Source organism: Psammomys obesus, unplaced genomic scaffold, assembly GCF_907164565.1.
Source record: "Psammomys obesus unplaced genomic scaffold, mPsaObe1.curated_primary_1811, whole genome shotgun sequence".
Taxonomy (NCBI): domain Eukaryota; kingdom Metazoa; phylum Chordata; class Mammalia; order Rodentia; family Muridae; genus Psammomys; species Psammomys obesus.
In genome coordinates, this window is record NW_026592548.1 from 11,993,404 (window position 1) to 12,015,373 (window position 21,970).

Sequence of the window (21,970 nt, forward strand, 5' to 3'; positions counted from 1 at the left end):
TTCCTTTTGAAGACATACTTTTGAAAATCAGTGATAATTTATTTTAGATGAATGTCATATAAGCCAACAGTAGCAACATTAAGGTGTTTTTAAAGCCTCTTATTAACTATAGTCATATTTGAAATGTCATATCAGGATTTTATCATTTAAAAATTTGGCCTAGTTATAGGACAGTGTAGATAGAAAGGGGTGTTGCTAGCTTTAGAAGCTTGAAAAAAAATAACATAAACAAGTATAAGTATCATTTATGTAGAATTAATGTTCTTAAAGACATTGTGTGTTGCTGAAATATTTTATCCCTATTTACATCTTGTCTTTTTTTTTTTTCTGGAAGAAGGAGTCTTATAAACTTTTCAGGTTATTTTAGTATTTCTGAAAGAAGAGTTTATACGTCAGTTAATAAAGCCCTTGCCATGCAAGCAGGCAGACCTGAGTTTCATCCCAGGAGCCATGTGAAAAGAAATCCAAGTGACAGAGAAGCCTTTATCCCCACAGTTGAGGAGGCAGAGACAGTAAGATCCCTGGTACCAAGGGCAAAACAGACCCATCTCATTCGTGTCCTTCAGCTTCAGTGTGCAGCTCTTTCTCAGAACATGAGGGAGGGTAATTGAGAAGGACACATGACATCAAACTCATGCAGATAATTAATTAATAGTACTTGTTGTTGAGCTACACTTAAAGTAGGGAAAGTACTGCGTGCATTTTAACTCCTATTGCAGTTATTTCACGTAGGAGCCTCAACAAAGGCCTGTATGAACCACTGAAATATTGTCACTGTTCTTGAAATGGTAATTTCTTATCGGCTTATTCTGTCCAGGTAATGGCCCCAGTTCTGGCTCTTACTTTATGTGAGCACGCACGTTCTAGAATATACAGTTAAGTGTCCTTAAAGACATAGGCTTCTCTGGAAGCTCGTAAAACAAACACATTGGTTCTTTGAAATTTAATACAAAGGCTGCTTTAGGGATGTTTGGGACATAAAAATGTCACGCGTTTACTTCCGTTGACTGAGAGTTATATCTTTAAATGATAGTACTAACTAATACATTTAACAAAACCAACATTTCATTTAGAAAACAAGTTAATGTTTACTCAGTAAAGAAGGTTAAGATATTTTAGTACATTGCCCATTTATCATGAGATCACACTATTTATTAGTCTCTGATCATTATTTATACTCTACCTTCAGACAGAACTGTGAAACGCTTTGCATAACATTGTTTCCAACCTAACAACAAACAAACAAACAACAACAAGAACAAAAACCTAGCAGGTAACAATTGCATACAGCTCTGGGGATTCTGAGATCTCTTTTCCTCTAATCATCTCAGCACAGAGAGAATGCAAAGCAGTATCTTGAAATACAATGTTTGACCTAAATTGAGAAATAAAATTGTACAGCATATGTATGCTGAAAATACATTTACATAAGTAGATACTATGGTGACACAAGACACTTAAAATCTAATTCCAACATGAATCTTAATAACATAAACTATATTATATAATACCCCTGTAAGGAATATTTTTATAACAAACATTTCTTGCCATTTCAAGAAAATACATTTTGAATTCTGACTTTTCTGAGTTGAAAACATTTTAACTTGATAGTATTAAATAGGTATACCTTTGTAATATTCTATGAAGAAAAAGGAAAGGCTGTGAGAGATAAAACTTCCTACTTAGCTCCTTTCTATAGAATGTCTTGCCTACAGGCTCTGGACTTATTATATCTATGAGAAAAGTCCCAGTTAGTAATGAGCAGGGGGAAGCCATTAGTATGCCTGAAATGGTTTAATGAAGGCTTGGATCATGACACGTCAGGAGCTGTTCTTATCATTTGGACAGCTCCATCTGCATCATTAATAATTAATTCAGTTCAGTAAGAGTTCAGCTCACATACTCACTTAGAAGTCTTCTTCAGAGATCACCTCTCTAGCTGCTCGTCCAGGGGAAATCGGTTTCTGCTTGGCAAACAGCAAAGATCTAGAGACACGAGTGCGGTTTTAGACTTTCATTTGCCAGGTAGCAAAAGCTCTGGGGAGGACAAAAAGGGTCGGAACATGTGCAGTTCAGCCAGGTTATTTCAGAGCGCTGTTTCTGTCCTCTGTCTTATCATATCCATGTCAGCCCTGCATGCTATGGGATGAATGCTAAGCTGCTAAGCCCAGGCAGATGTGATTCAATGGAGCAAGTTGATGACCATGAAAGAAACTATGCTTTCCTCTAATCCCTGGGAACCTTTCCTTTTAAAAAAAACTCTTTTGTATGGTCATGCGTAGCAGTATAGACGATACTTAACTCTTTAGTGCTACTAAATTAACAAAGTATTATTTGACTAATATCCCTGCAATTACGCTGTGGGCATTATTAGCCATTGGAAAAATGTTGCAGTTTGTTTGCTTATTTATTTACTTATTTACTTGCTGATCGAGGAGGCTTTTCCCCTTCTGGTTCCACGCCCAGCCTCCTACACTGACTTAGCACCTGTATGCTATGCTTGCACACACCCACGTGCACACATAAGCCCGTAGCGTAGACTTAAAACAAGACTAGTTCCTATTCATGCCTCAGTGAACTGCTTCCGCCCACCCAGATAAGTGCTTGTAAGATTCTCGGCTGGCACAACATTCCTAACACGGTTCTAATACTGTAAAGTTACTGATTTACGTGAGCAATTGGGTTTAAACAAAGCCTTGCCTGTAGATTTAGCCTAGTAAATCTTTTCCTTACCCACTGATACGTAATCTTTTATGATCTCCCCAAAGACTATGTTTAAACTCATTAGTATTTAGTAAAATTTTTGTTGCAGGGGGACAAAAAACAAAAGGGGGTCAGAGAATGTCCTGATGAGGCAGGACGAGTGGCAGGAGCAGGGACTCCCTCGGTGGTGGTGTTGTGACACCTTCCTGTCTCTGTCGCTCTTCTAACAAATAGGGAAATGTCTGGTTATTGTCATTATTTGGTTTTTCAAAGCTTATGGAAGATAGTAATTTTAAATAAAGTAGAGAAAGAAAAAAATGTAAATTTCATTTACTTACTTTTCATTTAACTTATTTTGTTATTTTAAAAAGACACAGCATAAATATACTATTATGAACTAGAAAGTCATTTATGATTTGAGTAAAGTGCACAGAAAGAAACTGAAATTTTTAGACAATAGTCTATTTGAACACAGCCTGTTTTGTCTTGAGGTGACTTTTCTGGGCCATAGATTTTATGAAAGCTGCTTTCCCCTGCCTTTCTGTGTCAGGATTTGAGCTGCATGATTCCATTTTAAGAGCATAAGGAAGAAAGGAGATAGCAATGGAAGTATATTAAAATATTCTAACCTACAAAAACTCATAATTTTTGGTGGAGTGTACTGCCTCCTGAAGAAGATCATAGCAACTTATTGTATGAAGCTGAAATGGAGCATTGCAATATTTGAATGTTAACTGAGCAAGAAGTGTAGAACCTCCTTTGAGCTTCAGTCAGCATTCTATCCTACCCCAGGAGTTCACTGTGTGTGCTGATGATGGGGTCTCTAGTTGCTCAGTATCTATGTCATAAACACTTCCTCCATTTCTCTGCTATGCTACCAACAACATATATCCATGAAATTTCAATATTTAATAAGCATGGAGAAAAGTCTTAGATTGACATTATTTGTCACAAGAGTATACCTTGTGAGCCTCCTTTTATAATTACTTTATTTAGAAGTGATGGCATTTTGTCCCGTTAAATATACCCTTGCTCCATTATTTTTTTGTTTGTTTTCAAGTCATTTTTCTTCAGAGGCCTTTTCCATTTCTTTAAACTGGAAATTTTGTAGACACTTGTAAAGTAAAACAATTTTAATAAAAAACCCATTGAGCTTTTCATTATTTTCCATATTTTTCCATCATAATTTCTGCATCATATTTTTACATCATAATTTTTGCTGGAGTTTGTTGTATATTTATCTTTAAAGTGTATTCTTAAAATACTCTAAGTTAAGTGTGGTTTATGCATCTTTAATCCAAGCACTTGGGAGGCAGAGGCAAGAAGATCTCTGAGAGTTCAAGGCCAACCCTCTCTATATGTTTTACATAGCGAGTTCTAGGCTAGCCAGAGCTACATAGTAAGACCCTGTACCAGGAATTAATTAATTAATTAATCTTCTACATTCAGGGCATTCAAAAATAAAAGACGGTGAAGATTACATCTGCTTCTGTAGAAAAGGTCATCTCACTCAAGAGTTGGAGTCCATTTGTTTGTTTACCTTGATTTTGGATTTGTATTTAGTGTATTTACATATAGAGTGTCTTTCAGTGGCTACTACCTAACTAATACACAGGCTTCCAGGGTGACAATCTTAGCAGAGCATGGGCTTGCTAAGGTGTTCTGCCTTTGCACCATTCTGGGGTTTGTTTGTTTGTTTGTTTGTTTGTTTTTATTTTTGGTTTTTCGAGACAGGGTTTCTCTGTGTAGCCTTGGCTGTCCTAGACTCACTTTGTAGACCAGGCTGGCCTTGAACTCACACAGATCCGCCTGCCTCTGCCTCTCTAAGTGTTAGAATTTCAGGCGTGTACCACTGCACCCAGCTCTTTTCACCATTCTTTAATGTTAAGGCTACTGCTGCATAAAGTGGAAAATTGATGACATTGTTGATTGTTTTTTCCTTTTGAAAAATGTTAGAATCGCTTTTTATCATCATCCTTTAAAAAGTAATCAGTGTTTACTCCATTACCACCACAGAGCGTTTCCACTTCTTAGAGGCGGGGTCTGTGTCTTTGGTGTCCACAGCATGATAGACACATCCTTGTGCAGCACAGCCCAGTCAATAAAATAAAATATAGGTTGGGTGAAAAGTAAGATGTGGTCCATCTCTGAGAACAAAAGCATATCTCTAAGCCAGCTGGAATAATCCTGTAAAAATAAAGCAAGAAATGTTCCTGTGGTTTTATCTTCTGTCTGATAGTTGTTTTAAGAAGTTAAATTAAACAAATATGTTTTGCCCTTAAGTAACCAGCATGCAAAGGTAGAGCATGTGCCAGCATGTAGGTTATGCTGTTAACCTCATTTTATTCCTTAAAGGAGGAAATGCTACATCTAAGAGAAGCAGTAAAGTGCATCTGACACACACACACACACACACACACAGCTTTAATTGTTTGCCTTGTTCCCCAAATCATCAGCCCAATAGCTGGAAACCTTTAATGTACTGAGCTGTATAATGCTTCCAGGTTATAAAGTCAGAAGTTATAATGAATGAGTGTGAGGTCATTTGCTTGTGTGGGGTTGTGAGTAGGTGAAACAGACCATGATGATAATACAGTTAAGTTGACCATCTCTCAGCCAGAAGCAGAGTCCATGTCCTGATACAGTGTGAGCTTCCTGAGTCTTCCTCGGGTCCAGATGACCCCAGGTCTTGTTGAGTCCTCAAAAAGCCATGAACAGATGGATTTGTGAATGAAGGAATGAAATGTCTCAAGAAGAGTACAGGTGATTTAGTAATTAAGAAATGAAATATCACAAGCATGGCACAGGGTTAGTTAAGCTTAGCTAGTTTCAGGGCAGAAGCATGAGTGTGCTTCCCTGCAACTCTCAGCCTGGGGCTGGGAGCGGCCACATTTACCAGCTGGTTTCCTCTCATCAGTCAAAATAATGTCCCTCCCCTCCCCCAATATCCTACTGAGTCTACCCATCTGATCTCTGGGGAATCCAGGCCTTCTGCACCAAATTCCATCTCCTCTGGTTTGCTTGCGATTGTCCCTAAAGCCTTCACACAGCTGAACACTTAGTAGGACTCATTCTGTTGGAAATGACAACTTTCATTCAGTGTAAACATGGGAAGAAAGGATGAATGGCTTTTTACACTAGGTGGAAAGTATGCACACAATAAAAACATTACCTTCTTATTAATATGAACTGTCCGTGTGTTTTACTTAATCTGTTCCTCTCAGTTACCTCAGACAAGTCATGCAAACTTTCCTTTTGCCTGGTTGGTCTACATCAAGTTGACCAAGCTCTTAGCCAGATCTCCTGGAACTCAACAATTCATACACCGCAGGTTTTTTGATGAAAATGCACTTCTCAGAATTTTCTTCAGGTCTCCATGAGGTGGCTTTTAGGCCTTGGACTACTTTTAGCTAAGGGAACTAATTTAGGTTTTTTTCTAATTAATTTAATCATTACCACATGATACTGGCTTAATGAGCTTGCAATTCCATGTCAAATGATTGGTTAGATCGGTCATAATAGCCAGGGTGTTTTCCTCACAGGCCGCATCCATCACTGCACACATAAATGAAAACTGACTCCCTGTGTACGGTGCCCATATGCTGTGGGGACTGAACTGGGTGAACTCATTAGCTAAATTTGCGAAAGGTATTCTATTCATTGTTCCTAGTGATCTAACCCTTGCTTTATTCATTAAAACAGCTAAATATTATTTTCCTGGTGATCACGCTGTGCAAAATGGTGAAGCATTCAAACACTTTGAAACCAGATTCTAGCAGGTTGGAAAACATTAAGTAAGTATTTTGTATTTGAACTCTTACACTTAACAAGCTCAGTAAAAGATGCTCTCCGCAAGGAGCAGTGCATTTCTGCCTTCTGGAAACTGTAGACAGGGTTCTGAATGAAATTTTACTGATTGAGGTTGAATTTCCCGGTTACCGTGTTATGGGCATTGGTCAAGAAGTAGATAATTGTTGGCTTGATCAAGAGTGGAAAAACTGTTTCTGTGGCTTCATGGATATTTCATGTCGCTGTAGTGATTTCATCTGAATTTAAAATGCAGTTCCAAATGATGGTCCTGTTTGCATGGCTGATATGATTATGTTAAGTTTATTTTGTTAAATGACTTTTTGATTTAAGGATTCTGAGCATTTTCCCCTCTTAATCCTGTTTTCCTAAGAGAATTTACTCTATTACTACTGTTATCTTGTAGATTATCTGTTGTTTTCATGCTAATTAAACAATTGTTTACTTTATCTCAATGTTGAATAAAATCTGCAATATTCTATTAGTGAAAATGCTATCTAATTAACCCAAAATTGATAGCTGTTGATTCATTAAATCAGCTATGGAAGCATTTTCAGACTTATTTTTAAAATGTAGAACTCAAGGAGGTATTAAAGTTGGATATGCCAGGATTGTGAAAATACTATTTTTACTGTTTAAAAAAAAATGGCAGATCTATAGTAAGGGTAATATTCTTTTTAATTAGATGTTTTAAATAGGTTAGTGCCAGCTTCATTGCATGTTGCATGGTAAGAGAGAGAGCTAGTCGCTAGCGTCTCTCTCTTTTCTTCCCTTTCCTCTTTCTGTCTTCTCACCTACACCAGTAATTACCGTGTTTGTGATGGCTACTATAATACGGACTTACCTGGGTAAGGTAGAACCCTGCATTAACAAACTTATGGCATGATTTATATTTTTTGCAAATCTCTCAGTATCATGAATTGCTCTTAATTTTTATAGTTATTTTGGAGTATCTAATTTGCTGTAGTATCCTTAAACTATAATATGCCTTTATTTTTTTAATTGCTTGCCTCTGCATTTTGACTTTCTTAATTTTGACTAATTTATAAAATATATAAGTGATTTCTTATTACTTTCTATTTTAATTCTGTCTAATAATTTTGTTTCTCTTTTCTGCTTATAATGCTTTCTAGCTATGAAGATAATAAGCCATTTATCAAGTAAGATCATTAGTTAGACATGGAATGCAATGACTTTAAACCCTTCTCATTCCGCCCCGTTTTCTGCAGTTCTTTTCTCCTTAAGCTATTCATGATGAAATCTCTGCCAGAATATTTTATTTTGAAGTTGTTCTCGTGTTTTGTTTTGTTATGTTTTTTTAATCTCATTTCAGCTAGGCCTTTGCATACTTTCATTGTAATTTCATAGGCTCACCTCAGACTAGTTTATTAGACTCTCAGGTTCAGGCTCTCTGTGATTATCTGCCATTTAACCTTTGAGTGTGTGTCACATTATCTAGTATCATATGCCTACACCACAGGAATAAAAATATAGGAGTAAACTAATTAAGGACTCCTTAATTTCTTCCACTAAAATTCACATGAAAGACAATAAAGCCACAGGGGATATTTTACATCTTGCATTTTAATATAGTTTTGATACCTGTTCATTCTGGAGCGAGAAAAGGCCATACCTGCTGTTGCTGTACTCACAGGAGGCTGCAGTACTAAATACTGTTCTTTCTTAATCGATAGAAGGTTTAAGGCAAAAAGCTGTTGAATTTGAGTGAACATAGAGCAAGTCAACCTTCTACTACTGAGTCGTTACTAAATGAGAGATAAGTGTTTTTCCCCTCATTGGACCTGTTTTAAAAAAAAATCCACTTTATTTTCCCAGGTCTTGGGTGCTTGGCGCGTTTGCCCTGCTGTGTCTCCTGGGCCTAACCTGGTCCTTTGGGTTGCTTTTTCTTAATGAGGAGACTGTTGTCATGGCGTATCTCTTCACCACCTTTAATGCTTTCCAGGGACTGTTCATTTTCATCTTCCACTGTGCTCTTCAAAAGAAAGTAAGTGAACAGGGAGCTCTGGGAAAAGGCTCAGCTCGCTTGGCCTTTGACTTGAAAATGGGTCTAGAGATGATTTCTCCTGAAGCTGGCTTGTTCATAAACACCATCATGTTTCAACTGTCTATGATGCCTGTCTGGAAACCTGCACGTCCGTGCAGAGCTGCATAACAACAGTCTCTTTTGAATTTGGTTTTCGGACTTATGCTAGGACCTCTTCTTTGATGGTAGGGTTTGTGAGGTGTCTGTATGTAGTTACAAATTTTGGTGCTTAAAAAAAGAACAGGCTTAAATACAGTCTTATCTTCCTGACAGGAGTGCAGTGGTCCAAAAGGAAAGTGAATCCGGGGACAAATAGCGTTAATTTTTAAAGATCCAGACATGCAAAAGATTAATATTAATGCTACCTTTTGAGAGATTTTGAAAGATCTAAAACAACTATCATTTCGTGCTTCACCTCTGATTATTTGTCCTGATTTCATTTATGTGGATTCAAGTCAGCAAAAACAATTTTGAAAATAAAAGTTGAGGATGAAGACCTTGAATGTGTATAGCTAGAACCAAGGAAACCACTTAGCTGCCATTTAAGTTTAGAATTTCTGTGCCTTTCACACAGACTCGCCCTTCCCTGCCTGCATGTCTAATGTAGTCTTTTGATTCTGTTATTACTAGTTGGTCACTAAATTGAACAGAGAGAGAGAATTGTGAAAGTGAAAACTATTAAGTTTTCAGCCCTGACAAGATGATAGTGTTGTTACTTCCATCGGTTCTGAATAAGCTGTAATTTTGAGATAATGACGGTGGAATGTGAAATACTGACAGATAATGTACAGTCATAGCAATATAGGCATTAGGCAAAACCAACACCGGAGGGTGTTATTTGGATAAAATTCCATTTTGATTGCCATTGTCTTGGTTATCCAGCCTTTCAGAGCTACTAATAGCTGTTACATGTACAGAAAATTTTCCTAAGGTATCTTGTGTTTTAATAACAGCACATTTCAACATTTTAAACATTGTAGGGGATATTTTTGGTAACCACTGCCATTTGTTTCTCTGTATGTCTTATGTAAATGAGCATCCAGCATAAAGCATACAGTCACAGATTGATCATTTCTCAAAGGTCATGTCCACTGGCTTTGACATAAAGCTTAGCCTTTGCTGCAGAAGCCTGAGGAAATAGCTTCTTCATATAGCTGTGTGTGCTCCTTGAACACGGAGCTTTCCCTGGCTCTTTATGTTAGCAACTACATTTTAAAGGCATCCCATATCCTGCCCTTCTTCTGCACATGTTCTACGCAGTCTTACATGTCTCTTAGTGGGTGTTGTCATGATTGGTTGTTAAGAATATAACATAAAATGGTTTAGTTGAAAAAATAAAATAAAATGAAAGCTTGATTTTTTTTTTTTTAATACTTGAATGAACACAGCTGGCCCCAGGAAATGCGCTGGAAGCTCAGTACTGTTCATGCTTTTTTCTAATATGTATCATTTAATGAAACTGGGAGGATAGCAATGCAATTGTGCTTGAGCATAGAAAGTCTTCTTGTAGTGTTCTTTTTCTAACTTTGTGAGGAGAGTCAGTCGGGGCCTTTTCAGGGAGATGACAGAAATAGGAGATGGGGATGGCCTCAAGAGTTGGATAGTCTACCAGAAAGGGGTTTTGTTGTTTTGTTTGAATTTTTCCTTGTCTATTTTAATTTCAAAATGTCTTGCTTTAATGTACGAAAACCATATTTGTCCACTAGTATAGTTGTACACCACCAAGCAGCCCCTTCCCACGCCTCCCCACGCTTCCCACCTTTGTAACACTCACTGTTCGTGAGGGGCCTCTATCAGTTGCATAGATTTCACATTTCACAGGTTAAGCTGAATTTTCTTCTAGGCTAGTCAATATTTGTGTCTCTTCATGGACCCCAGCTTCAGGGGATGAGGGTAACACGTTAATGTGGATGGGAGCTGCATAAATCATGCTGGTGTGTGCTGATGGAGTGTAGGCGGCACTTTAGACCGCACAGATGCCAAAGGCAGATACAGCAGAAAACCAGGGACACATCCCCGCCCAAGTATTGCAAATGAATGGCAGTACTTTTTTTTTAATTTTTTATTAATTACACTTTATTCATTTTGTATCCCCCCATAAGCCCCTCCCTCCTCCCCTCCCAATCCCACCCTCCCTCCCATTTCTGCATGCATGCCACTCCCCAAGTTCACTGATAGGGGAGGTTCTCCTCTTCTTTCTGATCTTAGTCTATCAGTTCTCATCAAAAGTGGCTGCATTGTCCTCTACTGTGGCCTGATAAAGCTGCTCCCCCCTCAGGGAGAAGTGATCAACAAGCAGGCCAATCAGATTATGTCAGAGGCAGTCCCTCTTCCCATTACTAGGTAACCCACTTGGACACTGAACTGCCATGGGCTACACCTGTGCAGGGGTTCTAGGTTATCTCCACGAATAGTCCTTGGTTGGAGTATGAGTCTCTGGGAAGTTCCCTGTGTTCAAATTATCTTGTTCTGTTGCTCTCCTTGTGGAGTTCCTGTCCCCTCCAGCTCTTACTATTTCCCACTTCTTACATAGAATTCCATTCACTCAATGGCAGTACTTTTTATTGTTCTCACGCCAAAGGTGCCTTGTCTGTGAAATCCAGGCATTTATATATTGACTGCCGAGGTAGGCTAAGCTTATAAAATGTCTGTGATGACCTTCCAAATTGCTATATACAGCCAGGCATTGAAGATGCTAGATTGTGTGTGTGTGTGTGTGTGTGTGTGTGTGTGTGTGTGTGTGTGTGTATGTGTGTGTGTCATTATTTTTCCAAGAAATGATTACTTAGTATTTAGACAGAACAAACCTTCCCCAGGCTTACAAACATTAACTTTTGTATTAATAGCCAGAATTTGCATAATAGTAGCAGACTCCAAAGCATGTCCAGATGATATCTTCAAGCTCCCCTCACCCAGTCTGGAAGACAGAGGTTCCTTTAGTGACCAATATTTCAGCAACTTGCATTGAACGTGTGTCGAGTTCAACCTGTCTTCTCTGTGGAAGTTTAATTTTTTCTCAGTTGTCCTCACTGTTCATTTAATTAGAGAGAGCGGAGAAGCCAATAGGCTCACCAGTCACCACCTGGTCTTCTGCTTATTCAATCCAGGTACGAAAAGAATATGGCAAGTGCTTCAGACACTGGTACTGCTGTGGCGGCCTCCCGACAGAGAGCCCCCACAGCTCTGTGAAGGCATCAAGCACCCGCACCAGTGCTCGCTACTCCTCTGGCACACAGGTAACAGAGAACCTGACGGCATCTTTAATTAACCTTATTTATAGAAAGCCTGCGGAGACATGTTCTGTTTGGGTGCACTAATTGTTTCCTCCTTGTAGTGATCTAGGCAGTAAGTACTCACTTTTACTTTAGGATTTTTATTTCAGTCTTTTCTTAAATATGTACTTAAGGTATTATGTAGATGAGGGCATCCTTTTTGAGGAGTGCACTTTTAGAAGTTTGTCATAATTCATATTCTAGGGTCATCTAGAACAGTGTCTTTAGTAGGCCCTCAACACATTCATTTAATAATTTGGTGTCTCCACCTTAAAGGAGGCAATAAAATAACACATAAAAGAAGAAGATTAGAGATAGGTGTGATGATACAAGTCTATAATTCCTGCCCTAGGAGAGTGGAGGCAGAAGGTTCGTGACCATTTTTGGTTATAGAGCAAGTTGAGGCCAGGCTGGGCTATATAAAATCTATCTCAATAAACAAACAAACAAACAGGCCCACACAAAGTGTGTAAGGCTAAAGATTGCATAGACTTCAGTAGGGGAACAAGTCAGTATTGGTGTCCTCATTTTTGGGCCAACCACAAAACACAGTCTTAAAAGGCCCAAATGCCAGTTGTATACTAATGATTGAAGGTAGATCAGTGTGTTGTTGGGGAGCAGAGCACAGGAAGCCAACCTAACGGGCATGTCTTGCTGTTTCCTGTTGACAGAGTCGTATAAGAAGGATGTGGAATGACACCGTGAGGAAGCAGTCTGAATCTTCTTTTATCTCAGGTGACATCAATAGCACTTCTACCCTTAATCAAGGTCAGTTATTAGGGGAATAAAGTGTACAGCGTGAAGCTTGTGCTTTGTGTGAGCTTAGACTAACGCTAGAGAAGACGCTCGACTTACCTGTGGCGGGGTTAGATCACCAGTTAGTAAGCTTTGGGGGTCAGCTTTTAACACCACCCATCAAAGTATGTGTAGATTTAGATCGTTTCCATAGCCTAAGGGAAGAAAATAGAATTTTAAGCTCCACATTAACAGAACATGGGTGGAAAAAGTTAAATTGTTGAGAACATACCTTGTTAGAGAGTAAAACTTTTCTCAGTGCACATCTGTCCTTTGTAAGACATTTAGATAAGTTATCTTCCTAAGATGAGAGTAACTACTATTCATGTAAAGCGGTGCCAGTTCACAATGAAAATTCAGATAATTTTTGTAACACTCCTTTAGTTTATATTTTAAAGTAAATAATAAGTAGTAAATTAAAATGCATGGAAGTGTAGAAACCAGCTTGCCCCATATAGTTCCAGGTGTTGAGTAGAACCAACTTAGGTTTTTCATATAAACAATTTCGGTCCCTAAATGATAAAGGTAAAAAATATAGGACCTTAGCAAGATTAAGGCATACATATGAAAGCCAGAGTCCTTCCAAGTAAAACTTAAGGATATTTCAGTGAAGTATGGAAAATTTGCATTGCTGTACCAGTCCCTGGAGAGACTCTTTTGGTTTTGCTTTAGTGATCTGTGATCTATAGAACTGCCATGACGCAGTTCGGCTGTGAAATGGAAATGTTGTCTGTGTGACATCCATACAGCCTGAATTTGAACCTCGTTCTAGTCAAGTTCCATCCATGGTGTAGCACACGGTTGATAGGTAAAGGTCTCTGATTTAGCAGTTACAGTGAGCGAAGTGCCCATGCACCTTCACCCTGTGTTACCCTCATTCCACTGACAGGATTGTCACGCAGTAAAGACCCTCAGACTCACGTCTGAGATCTGTCGAATGAGATCACAGAACGAGCATTCTTGTCCTGGTCTAATAATCTGTCCCCCCCCCCCCAGCATGTATGCTTTTGCCTTTAATGAGTGCAGCTTTTTGCAGTTTGTCGTCCTTACATGTCTGTGGAAGCTGCTTTCCCCCTGCTTGTGTGGAAGTCAGTATTAACACAGATGTTTTCATGAGGGACGGTCCTACACCTGTAAGTCTGAAAGTTTGAGATTCCCTCTGCTGGGCCTTGGTGGTTAGGGTTTTAATATTAAGCGGTAGCATCGAGAAACATAATGTTGATCTCCACGCATTTAATTGCCATTTTTGTTTAACAGTGATTTTGTATAAATTAGTAAATGTCATTCTCAGCAGGTGTTTACTTGGGAGACTTAGAAAGCACCTGCGATTTACCGGAATTTAACTTTCCTCTCCCCTTTTCCTTCAAATTAGTAGTTCAAATAGAGTCAGGAAAATTCCAGCAGACTTTCCATTGCCAGCCTGCCCACTGCCCTGATGAATTAACTAAAATACTGCAATGGTGACACTGAAATAAGCACACTGACGGACTCTTTTTCTGTTTCTCTGCTTTAGGAATGACTGGCAATTACCTACTAACAAACCCTCTTCTTCGACCCCACGGCACTAACAACCCCTATAACACATTGCTCGCTGAAACAGTTGTGTGTAATGCCCCGTCAGCTCCTGTGTTTAACTCACCAGGTGTGCTTACACTTACAAACAAAACTATTTTTCTGTGCTGCTAAACAGAGCTCTGATCCCATTTCTAAAATAACGCATTGCTATGTGTCTATTACCCTTACGTCTCTAGTTTCTCAAATTCAAAAGCAGGGCATTGCCCAGGCCAGGCTTCCAAAACTGCACTATATTATAGTGACGGCTCAGTCGTGGTGGGTTTGCAGTGATTGTCCATGTTTTTGACACAGGTGGCATAAATCTTAATATATTATTACAGGACTGACATCACATGGTCCGAGAGCCCATCTTCAAGATTTATATCATTTAGAGGTATCCTCTCTATATAATATGTTGTTCAGTTGACTCTAAACATTGCTGACAAATTTTTTTCTTCTGTAACGAGCTAGCTAAAGATAATTTGGATGTCCAGGTGTACTGCATCTGGCATTGTCAACAGTTCCAACTATAGTATAGTGCAGCTTTACGTGGGTTTCTGTTTGGTGGGGGAACAGGAGCTATTAAGTCAGTCTGTGCCCGCGGCTTTTAATTGGGGGAGGGGGAGGTTTTCACTAACCTGTCCTTTTTATGGTATTTCCTAGCTTATTAAAAACATTTACTAGTAATTTTTAAGCTTTCGGTAAATTTTACCATGGTTAAAACTAGCATTATAATACTTGTGGGTAGCAATTGCAGTTAAATTAAACACAGAATTTTGTTTCCAGTTTGTCTGTTGTTTTTGCTCTTCTTGCGATTCCTTTTTAATGTAACTGCAGCTTCTCTTTTCATTCTCTTGTTCTCTTACTTTTTACGCTCTCCTCTAGCAACCTACAGAGAGACAAGTATGGGAGTCAAACTTAACTTTGCCTATCAAATGTAAATTTTTTCAGCATGATTTTTAACGGGCACAATTAAAACATACCTAGCAGTCATGAAGTAGACTCAGCGGGCAAGTGTTCACAATTTGCAACTAAAAATGTTACCAAATTCCAACAGTGCATTTCTGTGTATTGGCTTTCATTAGTCCTAGAGGTCTGTAGCAAATGCTGTCCACACTGAAGTCTGTGCAATGCTGAAATAATTTGCTCTCGAAAGCCTGAAGTACTGTCAGCCAAAATGCTTAATAATTGACTTATCATTTCTGCATTCCCACAGTAATCTTGCTACAGGCTATGCAAAGTCTTCAAGTGAATTACCTGAACATGGGCTGAAAAAGATGCCTCTTCAAAACCAGAGAGGTCTTAAATCTGCAGTATATCATAGAAAACACCGTTTGAATTATAGCCAGCATATATTATTTTACACTTAGGGAGCAATGATAAAAGGAAAGAAAGTGAAGCGGTTGACCCTCATTGCAGGGGAAGCAAATGCCAGCGTCTTAGCCACGCGACAACGTGAAAGTGCCCAGTGTTTCCCGACAACAATCAAACAAGTGTGGCACGTAGGCACTTACGCGAGACATAACAAGCACAGCTTCATTTTCTTAGCACACGGAGCGTGATATAAGTGGAACTGACAGTTCCAGAAATGTAGAGACTGTATGAGTTATAAGAGTGAGTAGCAGAGGCTCTCCCTGATCTGCTTACATGGCTTACTGCAGACATGTCCGCCAGCTGCCAGTTATTGGTCATGAAGTTTGAAGCACGCAGAGACGTGGTTTGTTGTTGTTTTGTTTTGTTTTTTTGTTTTCTTTTTTGAAGAACACCGGGTTTTCTAAGATATCTGCAGCTTTAAGATGGAATGAGCACTAAAACGAGAGCGTCCCTCCTCTTTCCTCAAGAGTGAAAGTTTTCCTGACCTCCAAGCCTTGCATACAATGCAGCAGCCTCACAGTGGCCAGTTTCATTTCAGTGACATCATGCCATGCTTGTGTTGGTTTTTTTTTTTTAAATTTTCTTTTCTTTTCAGACCTCTCTGTAGACAGATGATTTTTTTTTCTTCTTTTAGGATTTTGAGGTTGAAGACCCTACTTTCCCATCGTGTAGACCATTTATTTTTCTCCAACTTTTTTTTTCCATTTGCTTGACAATCACTGTGATGTCCTAGTTTACATGTCTATGTGTCTGTTGAAAATGCAACTCTGATTCAAATACAGCATGTTCCCATTATTTTCTTTCCTCCCAAATCTCTCTTCATATCTCAAACAGATTTATCCAATCTCTCATTCTTTTAGAAATTAAAAAAAAATATGTATTAGCCAAAGCTGACACCTTCTCCCATTCCATAGTTAATATCTTGGTTTAATTTCTGTGACCCATACTTAGGAACTCTCTAACATTTCTGCATTTGACCTCCATGCCCATGATGTCTCTGGGCCAGTCTCGTACAATAGTCTCTGCTGGTTCATTTGGTACTGTCACTGTGACTGATGCAGTCTGCAGGGCTGCAGGCCAACTTTGACCCTCAGAAGCCTAAGGCCATTGTTATTAAGACGTGCCATTAAGTAGCAAACACAACTCAAAATAACGAGAAACACTCAATGAAAAGTCAAGGCTGCTTTTGCTGGGAATCTGATTTGCTGAACCCTTGCTCTGACTAAGTTGCTGAGAAGCTTAGAGATTCTTCATCATGTTACAATAAATCATTTTACTTTCTTTTATATATCAGCTACTCTTAGGCCAGATAGCCTGAGCAGACAGACATAATGTGAGTTGTCCAAAGTGAGTCATTCCACCTGCTGTCTGTCGTGGTGTTGGATGGTGCTTGTGGACCTGGTCCTGTCAGAATGAAAGATGCTTGACTCTGTTCAACATGAAGCCTTTGTATCTGTCCATTTTTTTTCATTCCTTTTTATTTGTCGTTTAATTTCATCTCCAGAAAAAGGAAATGTTAGAACGTTGTCTAAAAGTTGCTTGCCAGTTACGTGGGCTTTTGTTGTACATTGCCTTTTTTTGTTTCTGTATGTGACTTATTCCTTTTTAATTTAGTGTTGTTTAGGACAAATTCTGTTGATTTTCTTTTACGAACCATGGTCTTGTACTTTAAATTGTAAACGTCACTAACGAATTGCTTTGCATTAACTATGCAAGGGCATGGAGTGAAGTCTTGTTTGTAAATGTGTCAAAATTGGACCAAAACCTGATTGATGAAGTACAGTGTCCCCCAAATTGATAAAGTAATATTCTGTATGCCATTTTTCCCTCCCTGGAAAACAGTATTATATTTCTAAACTTCTTCCTGTTATCTAAGGGTTGCAACTGTTTACCGTTGGGAATGCGGGAAAGCCTGGCACTTTTCAAGTGCTAGGTTTCAAATTCAACTTTGTCCTGAACGACATTAAAACATTTTGTATACGAAAAGTGAAGTTTCTTTAGGAAGGCGCAGAGGCAACTTCGGTAACCCCACGCTTTTCTGTTACAGGACATTCACTGAACAATGCCAGGGACACAAGTGCCATGGATACTCTACCGCTAAATGGTAACTTCAACAACAGCTACTCACTGCGCAAGGGCGACTACCACGACGGGGTGCAGGTCGTGGACTGTGGACTAAGTCTGAATGACACTGCGTTTGAGAAAATGATCATTTCAGAGTTAGTGCATAACAACCTCCGGGGCGGCAGCAAAACCCACAACCTGGAGCTCAAGCTCCCGGTGAAACCTGTGATCGGTGGCAGCAGCAGCGAAGATGACGCGATTGTGGCTGACGCCTCATCTTTGATGCACGGGGACAACCCGGCGCTGGAGTTCCGCCACAAAGAGCTGGAGGCCCCGCTCATCCCTCAGCGGACTCACTCGCTTCTGTACCAGCCCCAGAAAAAAGTGAAGCCGGAGGCGACCGACAGCTACGTCTCCCAGCTGACGGCCGAGGCCGACGATCACCTTCAGTCCCCCAACAGAGACTCTCTGTACACGAGCATGCCCAACCTAAGAGACTCTCCCTACCCGGAGAGCAGTCCCGACACGGCCGAGGACCTGTCTCCCTCCAGGCGGAGTGAGAACGAGGACGTTTACTACAAAAGCATGCCCAACCTCGGAGCTGGCCGCCACCTTCACAGGTGCTACCAGATCAGCAGGGGCAACAGTGATGGCTACATCATCCCCATTAACAAGGAAGGGTGCGTCCCGGAGGGGGACGTCAGGGAAGGACAGATGCAGCTGGTCACAAGCCTCTGATAGGACAGCTAAGAAATTCCTAGGGCCACGAGCAAGTATTACTCAATAGAGACGCTGCCAGCGGCCACTGTGGCTCCCTCCAACTCTGCCAGAAGAATCGGCTCTGTGGACCCGTGGTTCTCCAGTGTAGGAAAACAAAACAGACTGAACCTCACAGTTCTGTGAATTTTTATAAGACATCCGAGAACTTTGTATATACACAGAGTATACTAAATTGAATTATTTGTTACAAAGAAAAAGATGCCAACCAGGTATTTTACGTTTTTTCTGCTGCTGTGTAGAGAGATTGTAAAACAAACAGGAGACCCTCCCAGCCATGTTCCTTGCGGCAGTGGGCGAACTAAGTCTGTAAATAGGGCCGCACAGTTTTTTTTGTAGGCCTGCATTGTATTATATACAAGACGTAGGCTTTAAGATCCTGTGGGACAGATTGACTGTATCTTACTTTTCCTGACAAGACTTGGAAAAGCAGGAGAGAGATTCTGCACCCGTTTGCACTTCCCTGCAAACCTTTTACATTAAGGCAACAATTGAAAATATGTTTAACCAGTAGCAATCAAGCCACAGGCCTTATTTCATGTTTCCTCAACTGTACAATGAACTATTCTCATGAAGAAAAAAAAATGGCTAAAGAAATTATATTTTGTTCTATTGCTAGGGTAAAATAAATACATTTGTGTCCAACTAAGATATAATTGTCATTAAAATAATTTTAAAAGAGTTTGGAGAGAATATCGTGAGGAGCTCTTGGTTGCACATAATAGGAAACGTTTTTTCTTAAACCCGTCCTGGTAAGTTCTACCCACGTTTGCTTATTTTCCACTTTGACCAGTTAGTCCCTTTTCTTACATTTAAATTTCTTATTGCCAAAAGAGTGTGTTTTATGGGGAGAAAATTCCCTGAAGTCAGTCCTGCCATGCCTTGCACAAATGTGGGGAAATCTGGAGGTCTTGGGTCATCCCTCTGTTTATTCTGGAACAGAGGGCGAAGGGGGCACTGGGCACTTCTCACAAACTTTCTAGTGAACAAAAGGTGCCTATTCTTTTTTAAAAAATAAAATAAAACAGAAATATTACTCTTCCATATTCCTTCTGCCTATATTTAGTAATTAATTTATTTTATGGTAAAGTTCTAATGACATGTAAATTGTCTCAGCAAAGCTCTGCTCTTCTTTCAAGCCCTTTGTGTAAACCTGTTAATAATGAGCCCATCACTAATATCCAGTGTAAAGTTTAACACGGTTTGACAGTAAATAAATGTGAATTTTTTCAAGTAGTAATGTGCACTTTTATGTATGTTAAGCAGTAGACTCGACCAAGGTGGCCCTTTCCAATCCCATTCTACCTTCCGCTTAGGAAACCTCAGACTGGAACCCATAGCTATTTGAAGGAATGCAAGCAAATTTGCCTGCTTATGCTTCGCAGTGAAAAGAATAGATTCATATTCTAGTTATCGCTCATACAGACATGAGAGCTGCAAAATGAGTTGCAGTGAGAAGTAAGATTCCATAAAATAGATGAAGGATTACAATTCTTAAGACTAAATTTGGACAGAAGAATACACTTAATTTTTTTTCCTTCAATAGATTTAGAAGTAACGTGCAAAAGAATGGTTCCTGAAGCAGGTATTCCCAGTTTACAGACTGTGAAATAGAGGCTGCTTGGAGTGGCAAAGTCTGTTGTGAAGAAAAGCTCATATTACAAGTGCAATTTTTTTTACAGTTGGCCTTCCACAGACAGATCTTTCTGATTTGAAACATAATCATCTCTACCAAGCTTTATAGTCCCTCAGTGCTGCTCAGTTAGCTGTCCCTTTACATGGACACAACTGGATGTGCCTATGGAATTTTAAAAGGCTAACTTTTTCAACTTTAAAAATATGTATTAGTTACTGTATTTTGTGTGTGTGTGTGTGTGTGTGTGTGTGTGTGTGTGTTGTCGGCATGTGTGTCTATACCACAAGCATGTATAGTCCCCTAAGAGGCCAGAGAAGAATATCAGATGCCCTGAGAGTGGCGCTCCAGATAGTTGTAAGCTGCCATGTGGGTGCTGGGAGTCGAACCTGGGTCATCTGTAACTTTGCAACTGCTGAGCCAGCTCTGCAGCCTCAAGAGAAATAACTCCCAAGTTTATGTTCACACATCTCCTAGAGGGCACAGTAAACCTTAATCGGTGTTTGAAGAAGAGCCATATGTCCACGTATCATCAATACACAAGCAGAAGCTGACCCTTTAAAGAACTCCACAGCGTCGCTGCCTCTGGGAAAGAGTCCGTGTGAGTTAGGGCTAATGAGCCCAGAGTTTAGCAAACTGTTTCCTATAAGAAAGTATCACATACGCAGCCTCGTCCTTTCAGGCTTGTTGCATTTTTTTCCCAATCTTAACCTCTACCCTATTGTAATGAACACACTTTTTTGTATATAAGCTAGACAGCATCAGGCTGCTTCAGTCATGAATTTTTAAAAACTGTAAGAAAAGCAAAGGTTGGGCTTCCGAAATAACAATTATTTTTTGTGTTTTGGTTTTGGTTTTGTTTGATAAACTAAAAGGCATATGTAAATGTTGCTTCAAATCCCTTATTCGAGTCCTCCTAGCACAAGGTAATTTTTCAGTTTAAAATTATGATTCTACTGGCTACCTAGCTGTGTGTGTGTGTGTGTGTGTGTGTGTGTGTGTGTGTGTGTGTGTGCGCGCGCGCATGTGTGTGTGCAGTGTACATGCGCTCTTATGTGTTGTGTGTATGAACTTGTCTGTGTGGGCACGTGTTGTTCAGAAGTTAACTTGAAGGTGTCTTCCTCAATTTCTTCACCCTGGTTTTGGGAGAGTCTCTCCCTGAGCCTGGAGCTCACAGCTTGGGAGAGACTGGCTAGCCAGAGAATTCTCACGATCTTCCCGTCCTTCCCTCCAGCACTGAGGATGCAGGCCCGCAGCACTGTGGTGCTGGCATCTACAGTGAGGTCCTCAGGCTGGCGCGGCAATCGCTCTACCCACTGTCCAGTCTAACCTTTAGTTGCTAAGGTTGAAAACCTTTAGTTTTTCATTTATCCACATGCTTTGAGTCTGCTCAACTAGTCCTAGAAGCACCGTTCCTACTTCCCTGGTGGGTTGTGTTGGTGAGCTTATAATGTTGCTTTACCACCCCTTTCCCTGGGAACAACTCCTCTCCTTGTCTAGTAAGAAGAATGCTGTTGTCCATTTATCTCAGAAGCGCTTGATATGAGTTCATCTAGACTCACCTTTTCTAGGAAAAAGGGTCTCATGTTCTCTTTATGAAAGTGGATTTTATACATCTCCATGTATGTGTTCATTCTGTTTGCTTTTATAGTCAGTTATATGGAAGTGGATACAAGTTGTTTAAATACGATGCTGGTTCCAACTCATCCACATTCTTTAGAAGTAAGGGTAGCCAGTAAAACAATTATTTGACAGAAAATCATCACTGCACTCGCCCACAAAAAACCAAACGGGAAATGTGGACAAATTCCTTGCCTGTTCTCAAAGGAAATTTCTTCTGTGGGTGTTTTCAAGATAATTCATGTATTCAGATGAGAAGGGGTGGGGTGGTGTATGTTTCACTGAGGCTTAAACTGAATTTTACTCTGCTTCCTTGGGGTGGGATGC

At 39.8% G+C, this 21,970-nt stretch overlaps 1 protein-coding gene across 16 annotated transcripts in view; it reads left to right on the forward strand.

Moving 5' to 3' along the window:
• The window catches only part of Adgrl2 (adhesion G protein-coupled receptor L2), a 175,329-nt gene extending 155,703 nt beyond the window's left edge, over positions 1-19,626 (forward strand). For 4 of the 16 annotated variants that reach the window (XM_055614391.1, XM_055614393.1, XM_055614396.1 and 1 more), the window contains 6 exons: positions 6,406-6,497; positions 8,347-8,515; positions 11,662-11,790; positions 12,498-12,594; positions 14,135-14,263; positions 17,597-19,626. In XM_055614391.1, the coding sequence (XP_055470366.1) occupies positions 6,406-6,497; positions 8,347-8,515; positions 11,662-11,790; positions 12,498-12,594; positions 14,135-14,263; positions 17,597-18,351 (1,371 nt within the window). In that variant the 3' untranslated portion in view covers positions 18,352-19,626. Of the gene's footprint in view, positions 1-6,405; positions 6,498-7,313; positions 7,359-8,346; positions 8,516-11,661; positions 11,791-12,497; positions 12,595-14,134; positions 14,264-14,516; positions 14,570-15,060; positions 15,113-16,843; positions 16,883-17,596 lie in introns of those variants that run through there. The other 12 variants (XM_055614394.1, XM_055614395.1, XM_055614399.1 and 9 more) reach the window with 7 other exon arrangements.
• Positions 19,627-21,970: the final 2,344 nt, after the last annotated feature.